Source organism: Haliaeetus albicilla, chromosome 8 (assembly GCF_947461875.1).
Source record: "Haliaeetus albicilla chromosome 8, bHalAlb1.1, whole genome shotgun sequence".
Classification (NCBI taxonomy): domain Eukaryota; kingdom Metazoa; phylum Chordata; class Aves; order Accipitriformes; family Accipitridae; genus Haliaeetus; species Haliaeetus albicilla.
The window spans coordinates 20,168,351-20,195,073 of record NC_091490.1 but is presented as its reverse complement, the minus strand read 5'-3'; the positions used below and the strand labels follow the sequence as shown (position 1 = coordinate 20,195,073).

At 39.2% G+C, this 26,723-nt stretch overlaps 1 protein-coding gene across 3 annotated transcripts in view; it reads right to left on the bottom strand.

Annotated features, from left to right (window-relative positions):
• Window positions 1-3,317: 3,317 nt before the first annotated feature.
• The window catches only part of SLC44A3 (solute carrier family 44 member 3), a 42,180-nt gene continuing 18,774 nt past the window's right edge, over window positions 3,318-26,723 (bottom strand). For 2 of the 3 annotated variants that reach the window (XM_069789301.1, XM_069789299.1), the window contains exons 10-16: window positions 25,944-26,109; window positions 19,757-19,913; window positions 17,146-17,229; window positions 7,335-7,472; window positions 6,619-6,855; window positions 4,690-4,788; window positions 3,318-3,568 (exon numbers count right to left, since the gene is read on the bottom strand). In XM_069789301.1, coding sequence (XP_069645402.1) covers window positions 3,563-3,568; window positions 4,690-4,788; window positions 6,619-6,855; window positions 7,335-7,472; window positions 17,146-17,229; window positions 19,757-19,913; window positions 25,944-26,109 — 887 coding nt within the window. In that variant the 3' untranslated portion in view covers window positions 3,318-3,562. The remainder of the gene's footprint in view (window positions 3,569-4,689; window positions 4,789-6,618; window positions 6,856-7,334; window positions 7,473-17,145; window positions 17,230-19,756; window positions 19,914-25,943; window positions 26,110-26,723) is intronic. The other variant, XM_069789302.1, reaches the window with a different exon arrangement.

The following is a 26,723-nucleotide window of genomic DNA, read 5'->3' as shown; positions in this document are numbered from 1 at the left end:
TGTAGAAGATCCTGTCTCATTTGTTATGCTACTATTCTTAAAGATTAGATGCCACAGAAGTTATTCCCAAATCAGCATCACCTTTGCCTGTGTTAAGGGTAATGTAGAACTGCTATGTGTTGCAGTTCAGGTTCTTTCTTTTCTATGGGATTTAAGCTAACAACCTTGTAAAAATCTCCTGGGAGTGAGTGACAGTGACTTAACAGGAAAGGAATGTAGCTCCTTTATACCAGAGTTCGCTTCCCTTCTACATGACTGTGAGGTTATGACCAGAGATCCTTAGCTGTTCACTAAATCCCTGCCCTTTTTCTCAAGGCAAATGAGGAACTGCACGTATTTAACACTGCCTCTGCTTCAGCCTATAGTCTTCATACCATCACTTTGAGAACTTAAAACACCCTTGCTTTAAAGTATGTAAAGAGATACCCCAGTGCCTGCTGGTCTGCAATCCAAGTTCTTTAGTTACCGATAGCAGAGCTTTGTTCCTAAATGGAAAATGCTTTCTTCCTCACCATGGAGTGGAGACAGGCTGTACTAATTTACCTGGACTGTTTTTAACAGGAGAAAAAAGAGCATGCTCTCAATGGGGGCCATTGTTACTGATCCTAACTTTTAAAAAATATCTTTAGTGTTTTTACAAGTATTTACTGCAGATTATGCTTATTTACAGTAACATATAAAATGTTTTATAGTTGCAAGTTCTGGACTTGTAAAGGATTCTTCCCTTAAGATTAGAAATTTTTTGTGCTTTGCTCCATTAGTTTCTGTTATCTTTGGGTGTGATGTGGTGTCCTGACTTTTGACTGACCTATTTGTTGAACAAGTCTTAAGCTTGTTTATTTCACAGAATTTAAATTTTAAAGGACCTCTGGAGGTCACTGGTCCAAGCCCTGCATCTGAGGCAAGAGAATTATTACGAAAATGTCTGTTAAGACCTGCTCTTCCTGAACTATACTATTTCTCCCCTTCAAAATAATAGTATTTAACAATTTAGATCTGTGGTACTGAATGCTGAAAAGCAGTGCCATTATCAACAACAAAACTTTGTTGCTTTCATAGTTTGGGTGAAAGCATGGTCTCTTTTTGAAAGCCTGAATCATGCCCTCCTGCTCTTTCTGAATCCAAAACTTATGCTTTAAACAGCTTGCACACATTTATTATCTATGTACTTGAGCAGAGGAAACAAAACAACACACAAACTGTTCTCAGTATGCCTGTTCTCTTTCAGCCACAGAGGTATCCAGTGGAATCATAAATGAATTAAGCAAGAGTTTGAAGTAGACACTAAGCAAGACCAAATGCAAACTGCCTTGCTCAAAACAATAAGCTGTAATACTTAACCATTTCCTAGTGTACAGACACCAGTAGTCCCCATCTCCTATTTTTAAGGAATATAGTTATAAAAGTACCTTTAATTCCTCTGAATTCAATCTTCCATAGCTGCAGGAAAGAAAAGTCCATACAGTACTGGGCTCCTTTACAGGGCAGATGTTGAAATACCAGAAGTGGCTTGGACAAGCATCAGTACCTGAACTAGTACTATGTATGTATTCACATGAGCTGTACCTACATCCAACCCCACCACCTACTTCCAGGCTGCTTTATAGTTGCCCGACTACAATATCCTGCAAGGGAAGATGGCAATGAGAAACAAGCACTAAATAGCATCAGCTTCTGTAAGGGGTGCTTCATCCCTCTAATTCAGGTGAGGACTCCTGCCACACAGGAATGCTACAGTTGGAGGTTGTTGACACCATTGCTAGTGGGATGTATATAAGATTGGGAGGTGCTGTGTTGCACCTGAAAGCTATAAAGCTATGCTTTATGTACAAAATTTAATTAAAAGGTATACAGAAGCAATCTTACTGGGAACTATGGCAGGGGAAAAGTTTTGCCCCTCTGTAAGTACCATATCTGCACACTTTCTCAAGGTTAGAGAGCTATTGCTTATTCAGCATGATTTCCAGTTCCCACAGCATCCACAAGCCGACCACCATTTAAATAATGAGAGGTAGTGAGTCACAGCCAGTAGATGATCAGCTTCACCTGCCAGGCAGAAAGTAATTAATCTGTTTCTTGCCCCTTTTCATCATTTATCCCATATTCCTCAACTTCTTGAAGTGGCTCATACTAAAGTAGACAAAAGTTATTTAAATGAAGAATAAAAAGCAAGTATTTCTTAGCATTCCCTAGCATATAACTAGTCTCCTTTCAACAGCAGGAGAGCAGATACAATATTTAGCTGAAACAGATTTGTCATTAAGGCCATCAGTGAGCTTTTCTGTATGTAACTTCCAAGCTGTGACTGATCAAAGGTTTATCAATCTATTCATTATGGCAGGTTTGAGTCACTTACCTGCAGTAATGTCTCACTTCTTCGTATACTGATGTGTACTTTACTGAAATCCCTGGTTGGAGTCGTCTTCCTACCTCAAACCTCTCCTCAAACAAAGTATTAAAGGAGCTTTTGAACAAAAAGAATAAAATCATGTGCCACTGAGTAAAATCTAAAATTACCCCACACTCAGAATGAGGTGGAGCCCACAGAAGTGTATTATAACCAGGGTACAGGTACAAAGTTTAAAGAAACCTCAAAATTGCTCACAAGAAAATGCTGACAGACTGTTAGCAAGTTTTTTTTTTTTAAAAGCATCTACATTTATGTCCGTCTTCCAACTAGAGCCCTGACAGTCTCTTCGCTACATTCCTCCATGATATTTTATATTTCACATCCATGCTACAGCTAACATTTCGATAAAGTATTATTTATAACACCCTTTTATCTCATTTCTGTCCAGCCACTGCTCATCTGCTACTTCTTTGTCAAGCTTGAAATCCAGATACAAATTTTTCTGCTTCTTTTGTCTTTTCAATTGCAAAAGGAAGGTAGTTGTTTATTTTTATTTACAAAAAAAGGACTATTCCTCGTCTGCCCTTTAGAGAGGAGCCAGTGGATAGTTTATGATACTAACTTGTAAAAACCATTCCCAAAAGAGTATAATTAAAAGACACCTAACTCATAACCATTAATTATCTCGGCTACAGAGAACTTCTATCAATGGTAATTTACATCAATGAGCTTAGTACTGTTCCTTAATCAGTTGCACTGGCTGTTCAGATACACAGAACAAATCCAAGAAACAGTCATCTTGGAGTGCCTCCTCTACAAATGTTTCGATGTTCACTGATCCAGGGATGACTGGCCCACTGTTCCCAGAGAGGCATGAAAAAAACCCCATGTTAGCTGACACACCAAAAAGCTAAAAAGGACAGCCCAATGACCTTGTAGGCTTAGTATTTTTAGTCTGACAACATAGTAATTTACAAGGAGTTTGTTTATTAACAACTTTCAGACCATCATAACTAGTATATTAAAATCAGATGTGCTGACACACAAAATACATTATTCATACAAACAGATTGTGTCATTTTACCAGTGCAGAAAGTACAACAAAGATTTATAGAACTAATACTTCCTGGGGTATTGGTAACCTTTACTTTTTTTCTATGACTGTTTTTGCTATTGCTGGTCTTCCTTCATACTTCCTGGTACACTTCACATTCAAGTCTACAAAGAAAGAAAAAAGGAGTCAAATAATGTGTAGCACTAGTCCTGTTACTGCATTTAAATGTTGTAAGAGTAAACTGGGAAAATAATTAAGGTTCTTTTGTGTCTCAAATCCACAATCCTCTCGCAGGGAATAACACACACACACCCTGGTTTGTGTGCTTGGCAAAAAAAATTACTGAAGAATGCAGTAACAGACCCAAACAATGAAAAAATCAAGTACAACTATCCCTCACTGTTGCAATAAGCTGAAGCAGTGCTCTGCCTATAGCAGAATGCCCTCAAGATTGCATGAGAGTTTGCTAGAGACTAGTACCTCTTGAAAGCACATCAAGAAAAATCACCAACATCTGTTACACTTGTGTAAGAAGTAGCAAGGAGGGCACAAGACACTGGTAGTTGTATCCAGCAACCGTAGGTGCCAGAGTAACTGTTGCTGCAGAATCTTTCTCTAGCTTGGCCCCCGCCCCGATGCTGGGGGAAAATCAGCCCAGATTCTGAACTTGCTGGGGCAGCTTCTCAGGCTGGGCAATTTGCAATATTTTTTCAGATATCAGTTAGTGAGCATTTACTTTCAGGACTTTCCCAAGCCTGGGTGTGGGGGAACACTCCCTTCTGGCATCTCAGCTTTTTTACCCTAGCATAAAACAGAGTAAATAAATATATACACTGATAGGAAAGAAAGAAAGAAAAAGGGTGAGGGCAGAGAGGGAAGGCTTCTAAGCTCTGATCTTACAGCTCTGGAACTAAAGCAGTTCCGGCATGAAATCAAGCAGCCTACCGCTCTTCTGACTTTCCTACAGCAGACACGTGAAGGACTCTCTGAATGGGATTTATCTCCCACCCCCTTGCCATAGTCCGATCTTTCTCTTCCTCTGCTGGGCACACTGGGAAATGGGATGAAGGATGAGAACAAATATTTGATCCACCCATATTTTGCACCAGCAGAGGGTTTCCTGAGGAGGGAAAGCAATAGAAGGAAAAACAGAATACTGGGTACAGCATGTTGGTTGCTATGAGACATCAGGAGATATGTGACAGCCTACCATCCATTCTTCCTGGGACATAAAGGCAAACACATTAGCTAGTAGATAAATGCATATCCCACACTCCTGTCTCACCATAGGTTGGAGCTCTGTCCCATCTTCATTGTCCTGGAAAGGTCTCACACTTCTGTATTTTTGCCCTTCTGTTAACTTGTTACTCTGACTCACCAATGTCTACAAGCAAAAACCACAGTGAGATTATTTGGGAATGCAAACCATTATGTAAATAAAAACACCTGGTAAAGGAAGATAATTAGGTCAAGGCTAAGAAACTGTAGCTGGTTCCTAGCCGGATGACACTGAGTGATACTGGGAGGGACTCTGCAGAGGCAGCAAAGGTGATGAATGCAACAGAGAAGGATGAATCAAGAATCTCTGTTACATCTCCAACTACAGGAATGAGGACTCTGGCTGTCTGAAATCCCTCACCCAGCTCTCTGCCCACTGCTGCATATTATCCTGAGGGCCACAGAGCCTGCCTTCCACCCCCAGATGTTTGTAACCTGACTATAACACAGATGTCCCAAGTCAAATGCCTTCATGTATTGGGAAACTCCAAGTTCTTGGCTATGTGAGTAAACTTACTCTTGATCATGCAATGAGGAGGAGTTTGGATGCGCTGCCCCCAGTTTTTCCAAACAAGGTTACAGAGCCTGCCCTGCTTGGAAGGCTCCTCACCCCTGTGGGAAATCCCCTCTTCACCCAAGGCCCTAGGGCATGGCTAATTACAAGGATTAAAACCAGAGTTAAAGAGAAACTACCACAAAGTTTGGAAGTGGAGAAAGGAAAGCCTCTCTTTGTTTCATGAGAGAGAATTGGCTTAAGTATTTTAACATTTGGCAAAACAGAGGGAGAAGAACAGAGGTCAAGGCTTCAGAGTTTTCCATTCAGTAACCTATTTGGAACATATGCTTAAGTACTGTTCTGAGTCAAAGCCAAAGAATATCTATCTGCTTTCTTCTGTACAAAGGGTTAAGCCTATCTTTAGGCTGCCTTTGTGCTGTTTTTTGTTTTCAACAAAACTCTATGAACTTTGCAGGGAACCTAACAGCAGCATTAAAAAAACCAAACCAAAACAAAAAAACCCCACCAGTTCTTCTGACACTGTCCTGAAGAAATCCATCCAGAACATTCGTATCATATGAGCTATTCTGGCTGCTGAGTTTGTTTTTCATGAATCACTAAGATTTTCTTTGTTGCATGGTTTATGAAGGAAAAGACAGAACTGGCAAAAGTAGCATGAAAGGAAAAAACATCTGCATCTTCAGATATTCTCTTAATATGAAAGGGATGGCATATATACATTCAAATGCTTCAGATACAGCTATTAACTAAAGCTCTCCATCACTATTAGCTATGTAATGATTCTCCATGGAAATGCTTGTAATACAATACAGTAATTATGAGGGTAAAGACACAGAACAATCAGTCCAGAGGCAGAAGAATTCAATCAAGTGACAGAAGACAGTATTTTGGCAAAAGAATCTGTATAGGTATGAAGCAGAATGTCACGAGTTTGCATGAAGTTTGTTCAGAACTACAGCATCCATAGGATGTAGACGGATACCTGACCTGCTTGCTGGCAACAAGAAGCTCCTTGTTTACTTTTGCTCTTCACTGTACAGTAAGGCACAACACAACGTCTAATCTTAGGGCACCCCATGGATTGGTCTCTGCAGCTAGCTCATCTATTTATTTCTATTTTTTAATTACTGACAATATATTGAACATATGTCTAACAAGGCCTAAAATGTCAGCCATGACTTACATGGTACGATCTAAAAGGAGGCAGCAGATCATAGCTAGCACACAGGGTCAGAGGGAGCCATTTACTTCAGTTTATAAATTCACACATGATTTGTATCCCTGAGTCCATCCTGTTCTAAGGTGTTGGGAAGGAAATAGCATGGGTTGTGGGTTTGAATTACTATGTCTTGGGGAAAGAAAAAGTCCCCAAAAGCTTAGAATGCCTCAAGTATCTTTGCTGTTAGCACTGGGGTTTACCAGCAGTTCCTGATCCACGAAGTATGGCTTCTCTGCAGATCCATCATTTGTCTCCATATCAATAGCAAAGCAAAGGAACACGGCATCCGCTGTCACTCCAAACACAGACAGAAAGCTGTGGGACATCACATAGGCAAAAAATCCAACCAGCAACAGAGGAACTACCCAAGCTTGCAACTCCCGATGGTAGTTAAATGCCATCAATCCTCCAAAAACAGTAAAACATACAACAAACACCTGTAAAAGGCAGTGAGAGAGAAATTCAGCCTCATTAATCATGTAGAAATGTTTCTTAAAAAAAACAAAACCCCCAAAACCCTAAGGCAAAAACATTACAGCCCATATTTTAACAGCACTTCTCATCTGGGAGGTAGCTATGCAGTTTCTGGCATCATGTAGTTGTCACACTTTGTGTTCAATTCAACATGTAAATTCTGTAGGGCAGAGGCAACCTTTTACTATGTATTTACCAAAGACTTATTGCAATGGGAACTGTGAGAGTGGTGCCAAGGACACTACTGTAATACAACTAAATAACTCTGTAAAGACTATGAAAAGGATTAAATTCCTCAAACATTATCTTCACTCCCAAACTCATTTTACAGCATTAACAACACTGAGTTTAACAAAGATTAACCTTATTTACTTCAGGTGTAAGAAAAGAGAATCAAACCTGATTTTTCACTTCATTCTTACAGAACATTTCTTACTCTTACCTTTCCTAGAAATAGGATAAAATCTCCAAAACAGCTAATGGATGCAAGTTTAGCAGAATTCTTTGCCAAAATAAAGACAGCATCCTTTGCTGACGTACAAAAATTTGTCCCATTTACAGCTGTAGTTGTGTATGCATGCTGAAATTACAGAAGATAATAATGCAGTGAGAGAGCAAGACTCATATCTAGATTTTACTTCAGCGAGATGCAAAGCCTTAAACTCTGTTTGGAAATACAAACTTTATGACTATAAAGAGTTATTTTGCATAATATGGCAATTTTATTTTAAGGGACTGTAATAACTATGTTTCTAAAGTTAAATAGCTTTTCTACATGATTTCCACCATTAGTAAATGCTAGAATAAGGACTAAATAAATTTCTGAACCCACCTTTATCCAATTTATTTTAAAATACCAAAGTTCTCTACCCTAATTCTTGTTAATGAATACGGCACAATTACCACAAAACACTTACTTAGCTGGAGTCACGCTATCCAAACTTACTTGCTTATTTTCTACAAATCTATCTCCAAGACTACTGGCAAACTATGCAAGTGGAAAAATCAAGCTATGTAGTTATCAAGCCATTTAAAAGTTGATGATTAAAAAAGCTTTTATACATGGCCCTTTCAAACTATTCATATGCAACTACCATTCAAGCTTATGGCTATAGCCATAAAATAAACCTCTTCATGAAAGATGGGATCAATTGTGAAAACGACTGGGAAAGAACAGCTAAAGGATCCTGGACTAGACCAGCATTTCAAGAGACAGTAGGGGTGGCAGTCACAGATTTTTGATTTATTGAGAATTTTAGAAGATTTCTCTCTGTGGAAACTTGCCAAGACAGGTGGGGAGGACAGAATATCTACCTCTATGGATTGGATTATTTTACCACTTGCTGTGCATAACTTGACATATATGTCTCATTTATGGAACTCCTCAACAAGGTTTTGAAACTGTCCTGAAAATACCAGCTAAGAAAAACAGCACTCAGGATACCTGAAATGTATGCTGAACTTTACCAGCAAGTCTTATGAGTAGTTTCCCTTTACTCAAAATATTAGAAGGTAGATTATGCCACAAAACATTAGTTACATCTGGTGTGGTCAGTAAGAACACAGTGTGCAAGAGATTACTATTCTGAAGGAATTTATACACCACAACATGTATTCGGTGTTCAGATACTTTCTGCTTCACCTGGAAGTGAAAAAAACCAAACCTGGTTTGCTGAAAGTGAATTATACTGGCTTACTGCAAAACACTTCCTTTTCAAAAATTTCAGATAGCTGAAGGCAGAGAAAATTTATTTCTGCAGAGTCCAGTTCTACCCCACAGCAATTTCTGTAACATAGTGTAGCAAAGCTGTATTGACATTATCTTAAAATATTACAGAGAAAGAAAGAAAATAAATGCAGTCAAAGATCCTTTGTCTCTTAATTGTGGATATTATTTATTTTGTATATGACAAAGGAATTTTTTTTCTCTGATAGTAAGCAAAAAAAGAGTAGAAGTAAACAGTGACATCCTGTAAATATTGTACTTACATAGTAGCAAATACATCCATAGATGGAAAAAGTATAAAGACAGACCATGGATTTATTGCCTACTCTAAGAAAAATCAAAGACTCCACGGAACTCCACAGAAACACGTAGAGCGTCTGCATAAAAATCTGTTTAAACAAGCAAGTTTGCTTCATTCCTAAATAGGAAAAAACACTTTCTGTGCTAGCTTTCATTTATACCGACACTGATCCTTTCCCCGGGGAGTGCCGTAACAGGACGGCAGCGAGGTGTACCCTTTGGCTCCGTCAGGCATTGACTACAGTACCTTCGCCTTCTCAGTAGCCTACACCTCTGAAAGAGAAGCATCCTTGTCCCACCTGCCTGCCTCAACCCGACCGGTTTGTAAGCAGCCTGCTGCCATCCCATGTGAGGAAACCCGATGGCCCGCAAGCTCGCCCGCAGTACCATCGGCCCAGGACATGGCAGCTGGAGAGCTGGCAGCTCGGTAAGGCCAGCGCCAGCCTTGCTGGGCTACCATCTCCCCAGCACATGGGCGTAGCGTAGATGGCCTCAAGTCAAGCTCCCTCTCCGTCTTCTGTCTGTAGCTGTCGCTGCGTGTTTCAAACATGGATAGACCTATCCTTATAACATGCTGTGAGTTAAGTCTGTTTCATCATTCCCATTAACAGACAGGAAATTGAGATACAAAGTGGAAAAGGGTTTTCCAAGTTTGTTTCTGTCCCTTAAGAACTAAATTCACAGAGCAGATCCTGATCTGGTGAGGTCAGTATAAGTTTTGCCAATAAATTAAACAGAGATTCTGTATTCACTATAAATAGCAAAAAATGTTCCGTTTTAAAAATTAAAAAGAATGTTGAAAATGCACGTGCACTTGTACAAACATTGTTTCCAAACTTAAAATAAATAACCATTTGTTTGCACTCTTGAATTAGCCACTTTGGTATCTGAGGAATGTGCAACGAAAAGAATTTCTGATATTTATTAACTAGAACAGTTATCTTGGAAAGTCTGAAACTAATGCTGGAGACTGAAGACTACCTGCACAGGGATTTGTCATCTTACAAACCAGTTGATAAAAAATGGCATTTATAACAATTACAACCTCAACAAATCATGTAAGTATCGACTAGTCACAACATCCAAGCAAGAAAGGCAGCCAGGTAATAATCCAACATTATAGAAGGAATAAAAGACACAGAAATGAATGAACTGCTGAAGGCTACAAAACTAGTCATTGACAGAGGTGAAGCAAGAATACTACTAGTACAAGCTGAAGACTTAACCAAGTGATCTCTACCTTTGGCAAAAAACACAATTCTAAGGAACAAAAAAAAAGTTTGGAGGGTTTTTTGTTCAGTGTGTGGGGCTCCACACACTTTCCTCACAGTTCCCAGGTTCCCCATACAGACGCCATACCCTGATCCCATCCAGCCACACAGAAATCTACATGTTCTCACTAACAAAATACATGCCTAACACTTAAGCAAATGTATGTTTCCGTGAAACCGAGTTGCACAGAAATGAGCTCAAATGATTTCTCAGCCTTACCCACCAAAGAGCATCTAACACACTCAAGCTATTACCAATATTTGCAAATCATTTTGGATTTTGGACTACAAAGCTTAGATATCCCATTAATTTTCCAGTTGCAGGGTATGTGCAACAGCCCAATCCCTTTCAAAGAAAAGATAGTTGCGAAGGCTAAGATGGTAAACCGTGGTCAGTTAAGAACCTGCTATCATTTAGAAACAAGTTATTTAAATGTGGCTTTCTACAGAATGCATTCTCTTTTCCCATGCACAAAAGCTTTAGTGGACTTGAAGGGCAGCAGGAATGATCCAAAAGGTATGGAATGTCTCCTCTCTGGGGAACAACAGAGTACACCGGGCTCTTCTGTCTGGAAAAGAGATGACTGAAGGAGGATGTGGTAAGAGGGCTACAAAATCATGAGAAATGCAGAGAGGGTAGGTAGGGTTAGATGGCTCAGTGTTTCTTCCAGAACAAAGACTGGGCAGGGGGAGGACCATACAAAGTAGTAGGAGCCAAATTTGAATTTTCTTCTCACTGTAAGTCTGTAAGCTGTGAACTGCTGGACAAAGGATGCTTTAGCTGCTAAAAGTTTGCATGAGCTTAAGGGAGACTGGGAAAGTTCAGGGAAAAGGAATCCACTGAGAGTTATTAAACACACAGAAAATGTACTCGGCTCAAGAAGTCCCCCAGCTGAAAAGAGATTCAGAAACAGCACGGGGACAGGGAAGTATACACTTGTGCTACCTTAGTGTTCACTCACAGCCACAGTTGGAGATGGGATACTGAGCTAGACAGAGACTCAGTCTGGTCCAATATAGCTATTAAGTTTTTATCTTTGCTTAATGAATTGATGCTTTACAACAGTAGTCTCTGCTGTGGTGACAAGCAAGTAATAATGGAATCAATAGCATACCATTGATCAGAAAGCATGGGAGATAGTGGGTCAGGAACAGTCTTTATCCTTGCACCAGCAAGTTGGTACAATATCACCACCTTTGTGAAGAACACAAGCCTCCTCTGGCTTGGAGCCTGGGAACTAGACACTAGTTTCTCAGCGTCATGATGAATAAATAAGGAATGTGAATGTTTACATATTTCCAAATACCACAGCATGCAAAAAAAACTATTTAAAGAATACATCCTTCTGTGCCTCACAACACAGAATGTCAAGGGTCTTGGAAAAATTGACCTGCTAGCTTCATGAGAAAGGCACCGTGGCTCAGATCCAGGCCATAAGTTCCCCAATTGTTGAGAATAATTGCTACTTTGTGTAACTGCTGAATTCAGTCCTCCATTCTAGGACTTGCTTTAATAAAATGAGCTTGAGGAAGAGAGGATTGCCATAGCAACAGAATCTTCTTAAAAAAGAAGCAGGAGACATGCTGGTTTCGCATCCCACTTCAGCTTTTTCTGCTCTGCTGGTATTTTCAGCCTGATCTGATCTTGTTGCTGCCAACTCTCTTGGGGGCTGCCCTGGTTAGCTACACCCACTGCAACACTGTGCAGCTCAGGCTGGACTTTAAAGGGTCTCAGCTTGCAAGTGTCACAGCTGCCAGTGGAATCCCCTCAGAAAACAAAATCCAGTGGTAGCAAGAGGCAATGACATTTCTGTGGCTGCTGTACAGCAGTTAGTGACTTGGTGAGAAAGCTGTATCGTGTGTCTCAGACAGTGGTGGGAAATTAGAGCAACACGGGCCTGTGAGGCCCCACTGAAGAGATGAGGACACGTAAGACTGGAAGGGACTTTCAGCCACTCCGGTCCCTGGCTAGTTCAGATTAGCACATTATACAATTTCTTCATTCATGTGGAAAGCTCCCTCTTTAAACTACTTAGGGCTTTTCCCTCTCCCAGCCCGTACATTTGGAGCTATTCCAGACAGTTGTCCCTCTGGTCCTCAGGAACCCTCTTCCAACTTCCAGACAACGTTTGCTCATGAACAGTTTACATCCACTCATTCTTCTGCTGATCTTGTCTTAGCTCTTATCCCTCCCTGCTGTTTCTCTTCTTGATATACTCATAGACAGCTAACAGGCTTGCTCTTACCCTTTATTTGTCTAAAGTAGACACACCACAATATCCCAGTGTCCTGCCCCCACCCCACCCCGAGAGATAAGCCTGATCACCTAACCAGCAACTTGTACAACAGCATTTATGCCCCTCTTTCTGGTGCAAGTACTTCATCTCATACCTTCCAGGACCAAATCTGCCCTTTCTGCAGCCTTGTTAACTAAAGGCTATTGTCCTGTGGTTGACAAACACATGGAGAATATTCTCCTCCCCCACTTCTAACCCATAAGCACACAGCTAATACAGAAATGGTTATTTTTGATTTTTAGGCTAATTACCATCTGTAAGAAACCCTCCAATAGCTTCCCAAATTTTCCCAAGCAGTCCAAGAAACACAGCTTTCCTTTATTTCCATTCCACCTTCTATTTGCAGTCTGGACTTACTGGAGAAAATCTGGTCCCTCAACTGTCCTTGCTTCCTACTCCGTGTGTCATCTACTCCCTCCATGGCTGTCATCCAGTGGGTAGGACCAACACAACTTTCTCCTTGGAGGGTAGTTGGGTGTCCCTCCCTACAGCATCACACTGATACACCTGGGCTCCATTTCATCCACAGGGGTTGGACCACAAGGATCCTGCTTTAAGTAACCATTGCATCATGATTACATCATTACTGGAGTTGCTTACAGTGGCTTCTGCAGTTAGTGCGACAATACTCTCATTTAGGATTTCTGAAATAAAAATCAAACTGAACATTTCCAGCGAGTTGTTCATAAATTGCTGTGCTTAAAAGCACTGAATTATTGGTCACTTGCTTCACTGCCTCTTATTTTCTTTCTCTCTCCCTCTTTTTTTTTTTTTCTTTTTTTTTTTAATGGGATAGGGGAGAGGAGGAAGGTATCAAAGGAAGAATTAGTCAGCCTTGTTCATCTCTGTCCCCACATGATTCACGCTACAGAGCAAGTAAAGACCTAAGGAATTTTATTTCCTGTTATCACATACATAAACACTGTAGAGGGAAAACAAACATATTTAAAATATGATTTCACTGAAGGTGAACATTTTAGCCAACTGTATTTTCAAGATGAATGAAAATTTAGCTTAACATCTAGAAGCAATTTTGCCAGTAACATTAAAATGCAGTATTGTTTTTGGGAGGAAGAAGTAGTACTTTATGGGGTGACGCACAATGTGTTTGGCAGTGCGGAGGCAAACTGTACTTACATTAACATGCATGAATTTTGGTTTTATCTGGGTCACTTCTCCACAAGGCATTTAATGCAACCTCCTGATAGGCTTCCATCCAAAGTTTAAGGGACAACCAACTGCCATGGATATACGACCATTAGACAGATTTGCTTCTGTTTTTTTTACACCAGAGAGTTGCTGGCTTTCAGTATCAGTGGAAGGGTCTCAGTACCAGCAAATGCAGGCTTACACACTGCTGACTTCAGTAATGGCTACCACAGGGCCCGGAAGGCTATGCTGCAAGTAACTGTGCTGATGAAAATAAAGAAACCATGTACTGCTCAGCAACTCCTTCAGAAATCCATGTGCTGCACTTCGGAGCAGTTGCTTGCCAATTGGCTGCAGATGAACCCAAAGCAGACACAGAAAAGCAAAACTATTCTGAAATAGATATATTGTTTAAAAAAAGTCACTGCAACAAGGCTGTAAAAGGCGGGGGGGGGGGGGGAAGTGAGCACTTTGATGCATCAAAAGTTAAGACTGCCACTACAATTTAAGAAAGCAGGAGACAGACAGACCTTGTAGCTCCCAAACCACATTAAAAAACCCAGTATATTCTTTTTACAGAAGAGAAATTTCAATCTCCCAGATTTCACTTGAGATGATTGGATATGTTTATCTGGAACATACTGAAACCATCAGAGCCAGAAGATGAAAAAAATCTGTGGTAATTCTGACAAGTGTTGGCAAACAGAACTGTCAAGTAAGGATAATGACTTTATATTCACAAAGCACTTTTCATCCAGATAGAACCCAGAGTGCTTTACAATTGTTACTAATGGATTATACACACACATGAATCACTTTGCCCATGACTGAAATGGAACAGCTTAAGGAGTGAACTGTTTAACAGCACATAGCAACACTACACCACAGTTTAGCACAGGATCCAGTTGCAAATCCGAAAGAAATTTAGGAAGGCAGAACGTAATTATCCACATGGCAATCTGCACAGGATGCTGGGTTTACATTACCCCTCCTCCAACAACCGCCACCGGAAATACAGCAACTGTCAGCGACTAGCACAGCACTCCGTCACAATGGGAAGATGACAGGGTACCCTTCTGGCCCCGTTTCAGTTAAGTTCCAGGAGAGCTGAACAAAACTTAGCGGAGCCTGCAGAGAACGAGACACTTCAAGGATGCATGAAACTATCAAAGTCAGTGTGAAATCCCACCTGAAAGATGGCACCTCAGCCCAAAAAGTACTCTTTGATAACACAACGGAGCACTTCATTGATACTGCATGGGAAGAAAGAAGCTCATGCTCTGTCACCAGTGTTACTTCCTCCAGCACCTGTTTCTCATCTGCAAGTTTCCCAAAGGGAAAACAAGGGGCTCTGTTTAATCCCGATTAAACTTGTGAATGAAGGAGGAGAAAGAATTTAAATCATCTAAGCAATATAACAACAGGTTGAAGAAAATAGTGTAGAAGTGATGGGGAAGGCTTGCCCCTTTTTTTTTTATTTTTTTTTTCCTATTTCAGGTAATTATATGCTTTTTACTATAGTGAAGGTAATACTGGAATAAAAGGCAAAAAAATAGTAAAGGAATTTTAATGCACACAATGAGCTTTGAACCAACTTTTGTAACAGCTTTTCCACATTTCAGTAGTTTCAACTCAAAAAAAAAAATCTGAACTAAAAATACTTTCAAAATGTTAGAAACATAGGTACAAGCAATTTTTTAATTCCTCTCAAGTCCATGTTCAACACCGATGTGAAATTTCAAGGCTGTACCCAGCAGCTTTTACCACTCTGTAAGAGCTCTTAAGAGTTCAGTACTTCTGTTAATCAAGCCATATGTTAACCTGCTTAAAACTGCAGACTTGTCTTTTATTTTTCCCTTTTTTTTTCTTTCTTATATTTGGCCACAGATTTTATAAAACTGAAAATTTTCAATCTTAGTCAAAATGGTTTTTTTAAGAAATAGGCTTGAATACATTCTTTATAGGAAAAAAAAAAAATGAGATTAATTAATTACTCTAGGAAATACAATAACCTGAGACCAATGTTACCCCTTCATACAGATAAAAATTTCTGTTAAAATCTTACAGCATGTTCTTGCTTTTCTTCTCCTCTAACCCTCGCCCAAACTGCCCTGGATTTGGAGCACGTGGAACACCATTGTCTTTGCCAAAAAGATGTTCAAACAAACAATTCTCTAACAGCAAACACAGTATTATGATCATTAGGTTAAAAACCACAACTCATATAAAAACAGAAATTTGCCTACAATAGATTAGGAAACAGGAAATCTTTTAAGGGAACATGAGCTACAATACAGACTTCTGAAACAAAAGGAAGAACATTACAGTAATTAATTCTTTTTTTTAACAAACACATAGCATACAACAGCAGGAGAAAGTAAACACTAGGATACTGGATATCTCTTTGAAAGGCAGAAAGCCAAGGGGAAAGGGTGACTACAAATGGAAAGCCTGGAGTCAAGATGAACTCTGAGATTCCTCACCAAGTCAGTGACCATAAGATCTACCTAAAAAATCTAAGTCTGGAAAATTCATCGTCTAGAACTAGAGATTTCACTGCACAAGTATTTAATCTAGGCTGAACTAAGTGAAAAACTTTCTCTTCATAGTTGTCCAAGATTAAGGCTAATTTATGCACCTACTTTAGAGGAGAAGCCAGACCCTTTATCAGAATTGTCTTGTTTACTTCACTACTACCCTCAGCAGTGAGAACAAAGAACAACAGTTAGGAATCTGCATGAACATCTGATTCCCTTTCACATTAAGAATACCACAGTCACCAGAGATAACAAAAGGGGACTGACAAAGAGAAAAATTAACTATTTACATCAATGTATACAGAGCTGGAAAACATTTGGAGAAAAGGATCAGAAAAAGTAGGAGTCAAGTATGTGGAAAAACTGCTGTATGTCAGAAATCATCCATTTCCAATAAAAACACTTTTGAAACAAAACTGCTAACAAAACAAAGATGTCTTTCAAAGAAAGAGTATATTATATCATCTGGCTTTTTCATCATGGATCATATTCCCAGATATATTGATAATGGAAATCAGCCAAGAGTTCAAGTTTCTTTATTCAGGACTTTCAAGTGGAAAATACTGTATCTAGTTTAATGACACATCTCCAGGTGGATTTCTTACTTCTTCATTGCTTCCTTCCACCTGGACCCACTGTATTTCAGTAGTCTGTCTGGCACAACTCAACAAAATGTTAAGTCTTCCTACCTACAGAAATAGCAAGTGGCCCTCTGAAAGGGCTATCTCAAGCTGTATTAACAAGTTTTCTAAAATCTTGCACCTTGCATGTTTGCCAATTCCCTGTTTCTTTACAACAAGTTCCATCTACACTTCAAGACTTTTTTGTTTGTTTAGTTTAGGTGGCCAGCAGGAAACTTTGGCTTGCGTACGCTGGATGTTGCTTTAGTCGTGCTAAATGGAGCTAGCATACACACACCGTTTCTAGACTAGGTATGCAGATGGTTGAGTGACAGATAGATGACAGAGTGTACCTGGTTAAAGTATCTCAAGCAATTTTCCTGGCACCAACACCAGCAGAAACAGCACTTGAACAGGCACTTTGCACATGCACTCTCCTGCAATAAAATGAAATGTTCGGTTACTGGACACAGAATTAGACTCAAACAGTACTGCCATTTTAGAAAAACTTGCTTTACAAGTGACTGACTCTTCTAATAAAGCATTCACTTAGGCAGCAGATATTTCCTTTAGGATTACAGGAACTGTTTTTAATTCAGACCCTTCAGTATTAATGACTGATGAGCTGAGCATATTTTTTTTTCTTCCTGTAGATGGAAGATTCTTCTCTAGGAAAAGAAAAGAAGTGCTGCAAGCAGCTTTGTGAGCTGACAGCTGCTTGGAGAACAAAACAGCCAGGCAAGTCAGTAACCCTTACAGTACTTTGCAGTGATCAGGGAGTGCACCGTCAGATTTTTAACTTTTTTGTTTATCAAAAAACCTCCACAGTTCTGAAATTACTGGTACCCTAATGAACAGAAATAAAAGAATGGGCAGAAGGACTTATATGCACATGTGCAGGTACTGACTCAGAGAATACATTCATTTTTCAGGACAGGAAGAAAAAGCATGTATTGGAACAGACCATTCATAGACCATTGATTGACACCCCCCCCCACCCCCCCATCACATCATGAGCTCAGAATTGTTTACCATATAAAGATTTTACCAAGCAAGACAAGCAAAAGACATCTTGGTGGCCGTGGTAGCCTGCCAAATTTAACCGGCTGTTTTTCTCGGTAAAAGGAAATTCAGTTCAGCAATACTTGTGTCTTTTTAACCTTCTTTTTCCAGAGGTCAGAATGTGTTTGTTTTGTTTCGGAAAGCAGAGATCTTCCAGTTACTATATGAAAACCTCAGGTCCCCACAACTACCATTCTTTGTGCAGAAATCATGAACCTCCCAACTTTTTTCCAAAGAGGTTCTTGAAAATATTCCAGGAATAATTCCTTTAAAATGGTGACTGTACATACAAACTCCTGACAGCAGAGAAATACTTTAATCTTGATGTGTATTGCTGGAGAGATGATTTTACTAAAACTGTATTAACCCCAGTAAGTACTGTTTATTAAAAACCTAGAGCAAGGGACTTCAAACACAATCTCCTCTCTGATTCTGCTTGAAGACTGCTGTGTAGAAAACATCTGTGAATTTACCTGCAAGCTTGCGGACCCCTGATGTTTGCTCCTGTTCACAGAAAACAGCAGCATTTCTTGCAAGAGTGGCAAAATCTGGGTGAGCTCTACAAGAATGCAGCACCACTTCTCCATCCTTCAGTAGCACTACTCTGGCCCTTTATAGAAAGAGCCTCAACGGAAAGGGGCCATAGCCTGTCCTTTCTCCCATGGGAAGGAGCAAGGTTACTTTGTGGGGGGATTCTTCTGTTGACTGGGGACACAAGCTGGTCCGAGCACTTTATAGCCTCTTTAGCAGCAGTTACAGCTATTGGTCACATCACATCCTCAGCTGAATGCTTGGCAACTGGACCAAAAGGAGCCTGTAGCACAGTGCTATAGACACAAATAATCTTTCTTTGCTAGTTAAATCTTCTACAGCTATTCAGATTACAAAACCACGTACCAAGTCCACTTACTCTGCTTCCTCTAGAGGCAGAAAATACTCTACCTTCTGTCTAGCACAACTCACCCCACCTATCATCATTAAACAAAGTTCTTAGTTGACCCAATTCACCAAGTTCTATAACCAAGGCTGTCCTATGAAAGCGACATAAACCCAGACACTTACACATCTTTCAAGTATCTTATTACAAGGGGCTTTTATTTAAGCATTCATAAACTATACTCCACACACATGCCTCACAGGTACCAGGAATGGTCAATGTAAATACCCTGTCACAACTATACATAACATGCTTCAAGGCCAAGGTAAACTCTAGAGGAAAAGACCTACATTTAAAAACTTTGCCCAAATCTTCCTCTAAAATCAGAGCTGTGCAGTCACGACAGCCCTCTCTCCTTGCCAGAGTTCCAGAACTAACTCCAATGGTATGTTTTCAGCAGATGATGAGAGATGTGGAGATGCATGAAAGACAGAAAAAAGGCAAGCAACAATCAAAACAGCCCAGCTATATTTTTTATGTATCTTAAAAGATGTGGTTTGGATCCTACACAAATCTCTGGAATAGTTCTTATTTCATACATTCTTTCTGTAAACTCATATTACAAGGCAGATGAAATCTTTTCTATAAGATATTTTATATGCAACAATAATGTTCTTTCTTACCTTTGCTTTTTTTAAATTTATGATGCAAAAAATTTAAATAGAGCATTCTGCCAAATTTTTCCTTTGTCCTTCATAAAAACCTTTATATATAAACACTAAATAAAGGTGGTTTTTAATGTTGGTGTTTTCTGCTTTTAAAAATATCTTAGTTGAGAGAAAAAAAGGAAGAATGGATATCCAAGTTGAGGAAAAAAAAAGTTTTTTTAATGAAGAAAATGGGATAAAATATAAAATCCACATGATATCATCCATTTTTAATCAAGAAGTATATTCTTCACTTTTTTTTCATTAATCTCACCTTTTAACTACTATTTTTATAGCGTCACAGAAATATATACCTACCTTTTGGTTTAGGATATTATAAAGGTACAAAAGAACAATCCTTGGTATTCTCAGTATTGTGACTAGAAACGCGCCTTTTACAGCAGTTCCTAGATGATAGCAAAAAAGAACTGATATGGAAGACAGGACTGGGTGAGGTGGTGGGCTATTTTTATTTCTAGAAAGAAAAACAAACAATTTAAAAATGTTTTAGAAACTTATTTAAGAAGATATACATTGTATCTCTTGAGTATTTGGAAATTTAAAGAATTAAACTGGTATCCCCTTTCCCACTTGAACAACTCCAGTTTTCCTACTGACTTCATCTGAATGTTCACCTTAGTCCAAAGGAAAATGGCCAAGCTTATAACTTTTATTGGATTAGTTTAATTCTTAAGCAATGATGGTTTCGATGTATTCAGTAATGGAAAAATATCTAGAAAAAAACTACAAATGGAAAATACCAGAAGTAAGTGAACATCTGAGAATACTTCCTTGAACACCTCTCTCCAGTTTCTGTCACTTCTCTTATTCTCTGCAATCTTTTATTTGACTGTTGTTTCTGCAAGATTTTAGCCTGATGGAATGAACTCTCTATTTCTGCTTTAGTGGTAAAATTAAAACTAGAAAAAAATATCACAAGCTTTCACATTTAAAATTGAGATCTACTATCTACTTTTATTGTTGCAATTTGGTAAAATTTTGTGTTAAAATTTGTTCAGATAATACTTTTTTTTTTTCATTGAGCGGGATTTGTTTTAAAATGGAATACACAAAAAAGGAATATCATACTATATGTTTAGAATTACAATTTGGTCTAAAAATCTTGTAATTCTACTGCACACTAACTTGTTGGGGGTTTTTTGAGAAATAATGTGTTTCCCAAAATCAAAAAGTAAGGACAAAAAAATTGGCCTAAATACAAGTTTTATTTTCTTGGTTCCTTTATAAAGGTCAGTTTAATGTCAATCATTTACAGGGAGTAATATGACACAGCTCTCAAGAATTTATATAAAACCCAGGAAATTAACTTAAAGCCACTCCCCCACCCCTCTTCAAATGCTGTAAAAAAAAAAAACACAACGGTTAGATTAACACTATAAATACCTTTAAAAAATGGTTCAGAGGATTAAAAAAACCCCACTGATCAATAGTCATAAATAGCCCTTCTATAAAGCAATTCTTAAGCAATTGGCCCAAGCCTGAAAAATTTACTTAGGCAACAGAACCAGCAGCAGTTTGACTAAGTAGTTAAGTAGAGTTCAGACCTTGTACCACAAATAAGATTCCTATTTTCATAAGTAATTCCTTCAAAACCTCTGTTATCTTGAAAATTAACAGTTTGCACAAGAAACTAAAAAAAAGGCAGTCATAAAAGGGTGACTGGTTGGGGCTAAAAAGCTCCACAAATATATTTTTATTAAATTCTCACTTTGGTAAGGATTTAAATCATACACACTATATCAATGTAGGTATCACAATTCTACAAGAATCCTGAAGGTATCACTGCAGTTCATTCAAAACACTAAATACTTTGCAGACGAGAAGTTGCATTTAAATATGTGAATATACCACATTATTTTAAATAGGAAATTCCAGCAAAGCAGTTGCTGCATTTATTATTTTTGGTCTTACAACTAGGGGAACAGCTTGGGGGATAGTGGAATTTTATACTGAATAAGGCAGGTTTGTTGGGGTTTTAAGTCATCAAGTTTCTGTGTTAGAAACACATACATTGCAATATAGATGAGTTATTCTCTCCATGTAGTACCAGTGTCTTACACTACCTTACATATTACAGTCTTAGTCAGATCTCAGAATACGAAAGATTAAGTTTCTGCAAGTTAAATGTTAACCAAGGATGAGACATACAGAAAGGACGAAGTTTACTCTTGTGTTAATAACTTACTTGCTACTGAAGAGAAAAATAAAGCAGGGTTTTGATATTTTTAACTGATTAATGAGCAGGAGTGTCAAAGTTTGAAGTTTAGTTTAGATAAATTTCCACCCATTTGGATGCTTTTCCACACCTTCTTTTCTTAGCAAAGGAATTCACACAAGAACAGGGTCTGACAAGGTTTCTTGCTTTGCTTCCAAACAGATTAGAAAAAGAACAAAACATTTTCCTTGCAATTGTGGCTCATGGTAGGAAACACAGGAAAACAGCTAGCTAAACACAACAACAGGTGATGCTTGTGACTCCAAACAAGCTCAAGGTTGGCTCCATCATCCACCTATACCCAATTACCCTTAAGGATGAAGTTTCACCCAGCTTTGTACATTACATGGCTGCAATCCTGAAATGACCTTAGTACAAGCATACAGTCAGCCATACGCATGAAGTTTTGTAGGCCGTTCATACTGTGCAGTGAATTCTGTGCATGTAGACTCCACTGCATGCACACAAGGTATCGGGAAAAACATAACTCTGCCTGATAGAACTCGTTACAAGACTGAGTAGGGCCACAGCTTGCTTTTCCTCTTTGGAATTCCTGTTTTACGTTACCACAGGATTGTTTGATTTACATAGAACACTACTATTCCAAAACCCTGTGAACCTGTACTCTATACCACACCATCTTTTAATAATTTTCTTTCTTCAGTGCTGCCAATTGTCTTTATTTTCTTGTGAGCTCTGTGAGACTAGGTATCTTTCTTAGCACCAAGTTCCTTGAATCAAATGATCATCCATACATCTCAGCTTTCATTTTAAAAACACTTTTTTTGTGTGAAGAAAAAAAAGTAATCTTGACACACCCAAAAGATGTAGACATTTGAAAGGCGGGGGGGAGGGGGGAGGGAAGCATTTCTTTAAAAGCCTGTCCTTGTTTTCAGAGCTGTGCTTACAGTTTTCTTCAATCCTGCCTCATCTGTTTCAAAAATTGACTAAAAAGAGATTTAGCATAAAATACTTTAGAAACGTTAAGGAATGAATCATATATTCCTCAAGTAAATATAAATCTCAGGTTTTAAACAAATACAATAAATTACAAGATCTGTAACAAAAGAGACATTATCAGACTAGCAGAGAACACACAGACTGTACTTGCAACTGCCCTTTTACCTGCTCTTAAAACCACAAGGGACAGGTCTGACTACATACACGCTGATGGCTTTTACATGGGTTAGGTCAAGTATGTAAGTAGGGCAAAGGATGCTCATAAATACTGCAGATGTATTTGAAAAGGGAAGAAGAATCCTTTAAAAAAATTTGTCCTAGTTCATCGCTCAATGACTTTGGTGCAAATCCATAAACCTGGATTTTTGACATGCTGGGAGATGTATGTATTTCACCTCTTACTGAATCTACTGGAAGTTGTGGTGCTGAACACCGTAGTCAGGTGGAAAACCCAATCCTGAAAATGCTTATATACTTCCTTAATTTCAACCCTCTGCAGTGACATACATGCATTGGAGTTACTGAATAAGCTCAAACATGGACAGGACAGCGATGCCTGTGATACTGGCATCCTTTAATCCCAGAGAGGAGAAAAGCCTCATCTCACTGAAAAGGTAAATACGCACATAACACCTAAGCACACCAAGATGAAAATACAACAGCAATAGTAACAAAGAAGGTTTTTTTAAAAGACTGAGCCCTTTTCACAAGTCATAAAAAGTAATCTTTAAGCAAAAAAGTTCTGTTTATTGTATTAAATTTAAAAAATCTTTCATGTATTCATGTTTCAACTGAAATAAAAGAAGGCAAAACCCATTTTCAGTGGTGGTATTACAGGTCAAACATTTCACCTGTAAAGCTAATCCAGCTAAAATGACCTCCCCATTTGCAACTCCACCGTGGCTGTTAGCCATGCAGCACATGGCTGCGTGTGCTGTGGAAGGAGATTTCCGCAGGGAAAGGCCGTGCCATTTCCTCGGAGCGCTTACAAGCAAAGAAGAAAGCCTCTCTGTGAGGTATCATAAACAAACTCTTGTGACATGCCTTTATGATGCTGCCCCAGGGAATACATTAAAAATACACAGCAGACAAGCTCAGAATTGCTGGAACAGGGTGAGATAACCCTTGCCCTTGATGGTGCGACTGCTCTTGCAGCTAACCATCCCCTCCCCATTCCTGCACTGCTCTGCGTCTCTGCAGATCTGTGCTGACAGCCTTAAAGGCCAGGAAGAGGGATCACCGCCGCAGAAAAATTGCATTTCCCCTTCCAGGCACAACAGTCTCAACACAGTACACACCACCTGGCAAGCAAGAGGAGGGCTCGACAGTAGAGGTACAAAATGATTTCAATACAATTGAGTGCAGGAACCTTCTGTATTCTGTGGCCAGTTCCTGCAGCAGTAAAAAATAGCTGGAAAGCGGAAGACCCTAACAGAGCAGTAAATGTCATCACAGCAGTTTCTACAGGTGCTTCCCTGCTCTGTGTGATGAAGATATGGACAGTGCCTTTGCCCTGGGGATTTAGACGGTGTGTCGTACCAAAACACACTGCAGTGCACTACCCAGTAAGTCAGTGAAACTGCATTTCTTTCCTGTGCTTTCTCAAGCAAGCCTATTTAAATGAACACTTAGTGCCTCAGCACTCAGCTGCTCAAGCTGAATCAATTGCTAAAGCTTGAGGTACCTAGATTTTCTTAGAAGAAAAGAGCAGCCCATTGCCCACAGAACCACAGCCATGCTAGGTACTTATGTTTAGAGCTTCAATAGGAAAAAGGAGATGACATAAGAAACACAAGTTCCTCCCTTTTCAGGTCCTATCACGGCATGTAAAATAGTAGCTGTGTCATTCTACAGAACTCAGCCTTTAAAAAGCAGCATTTTAGGTTTTGTCTGCTCTTTTACTAGCACCAGTTCAGTGGCATGGCTGTTGGCTGCCTAGAGAATCCTAGCAGAGACAGGATCCTGATACACCTGTTAAACACTGCCCTGCCTTGGCTTTTTGGAGGAGATGAACATTGCTTAAAACAATGGCGGGCACTGGCTGTTACCAGGTCTTCTAGCTTTGCTGCTTTGGCTGGGGCAGAGCCACTGTCGCTCCTGCAAGTGGGGCTTGTGCTGCTGTCTCTGCTGGGCAGAGGGGAACAGACTATTTGGAAACCTTTCAGCAGGAGGCCTTTCTATCAGCAACTGAAACATCTAGGGATACATTCTAGAGACCATAAGCAGAAAAATGCTACCTAGGTTTTGGAGAAGCCCAAAGTCTCTCCCTTCCCAGCCACCCAAGCCCAATAGTCCTGGGTGGCAGCAGCCAGTGCTGCAGGGTCCCCAGGCCCTCTCCTGCCAGGCTACGCGACTCACTCTCACATCACCTTCCTCAAGGGCTAGTTTTCCAAAAAATTGAGATTATCACCATATTCCTCTGATACAAAATGAAGAAATGCCTTAAAATGCCAGACTTTTTCACAGATCAGAAAATATTATTATGGGCATAGAAGAACAGAGCAATGAGGGTGAGAGCGCTCATAAAATACTTATGAGGAAAAACGTTTTCAGGATACTACTCTCTTCATTGTCAAAAACCTCAACAATTTATTGTGAGATTTAAATCTCCCCCTGCAATGACAGGATAGCACCACTCCAGTGCATGAAACCAATTTAATTTCATTTTACAATACTGCAAGTCTAACAAACAGTACAAATCATGAAAAGTAGAGATTTTTCCTCATTTCTTCCACATTTACATCTCAGGGCAATATAAAATTCAAGGAAGTTTGTTTACACATCTCTAAATTCTTAAGAGCAGTGTTAAAGCATTTACAGTTAACTGAAAATATCTGCACAGAATGAAAAAAAGAGTAGCAGACTAGACATTTATGCAGGCAGAACAAATGGAAACCCAGAGCAGGGATGAACACTTAGGACGAGGCCAAACTGCCTATGACTACATGAAATTACCAAGGAGCTACATATTGCATCTCCATTTGGAGATAATGCAGGCTCTTGCGAAAAGGTCAGATACAGCCTGTGTCTTCCAAATGACAATTTCACCAGTCACCTGAGCTCTACTGGCTTGCATCAAGGCTCAGTTTGGCCTGGTAACTCCAGTGGTAGGGGTGAATCACATTAATATTACACACATTGTAAAATCTTAGTCAAGATCTTGCAACAAGCAACATTATTTTATATTAAACTGGACGCCAAGATGTTGACAAAAATTGCAGTCTATTTGAGACTATTTTGGCTAGAAAAAAGATTGAAAGTAAATGCTGGAAAATCCCCAAAACTATACAGGGTTAATGCTGCACTTACCTGTTGAAGTAACAGGTAACCACTGCCCCAGCAATTGTCATTTCCTGACAGGCAAGAATGAATTCACTAGTCCAGATAAGGCCAACAAAATGATACCATGCCATGTAGCAAATTCCAGACAGAGCTCTGTATTCTACTTGTCCTCCTGAAGTAGTCTGTGCAGTACCTGGATTTGACATTACACCACTGTATTATTATAACACACCAGACAAGGAAAAAAACCCCAAAACCCAACCCCCCCCCAAAATCCCAAAACATCTAAGTGCTTCTGTACTCTTTTTCTTAACTTTTCTTCAATAAAAGTATAAAAAAATAAATTCAGGTGTTACTGAATTTTATCCACTCTAACAGAGTCAGCCAAAATTCTGTAATTCAAACAGAATTTTGAAAATTAAAATCTTACAAAAAGCAAAAGCTTGGGTTTAAATTGCGAATGAGACACAGCTGCCAATAAAGTCAAGAAGATAGCTATGAATTCGTAAAGATTTCAGAGAAAACATTCCTCAAGTAATCAAATGGTTCAGAAGTAAATGAAATTTTAATTTTCTTCATTCAAATTTGAAATAAACTCATAGTTACAAAATGCTTTAGATTTTTTCTGTAAAAAGCAAAAGACAAAGACTGCAGAAAAACATTAAGGATGTATAATGTACCATTGCAACAAACCAAAACTATTATTTTAATTACTATTACTAATTAGAATCACAGCAACTAGTTTTCTGTTCTCTATACTTTGCCATCTTTGTACAAAATACAGGCACATAAAGGTAGCCTCTTCAA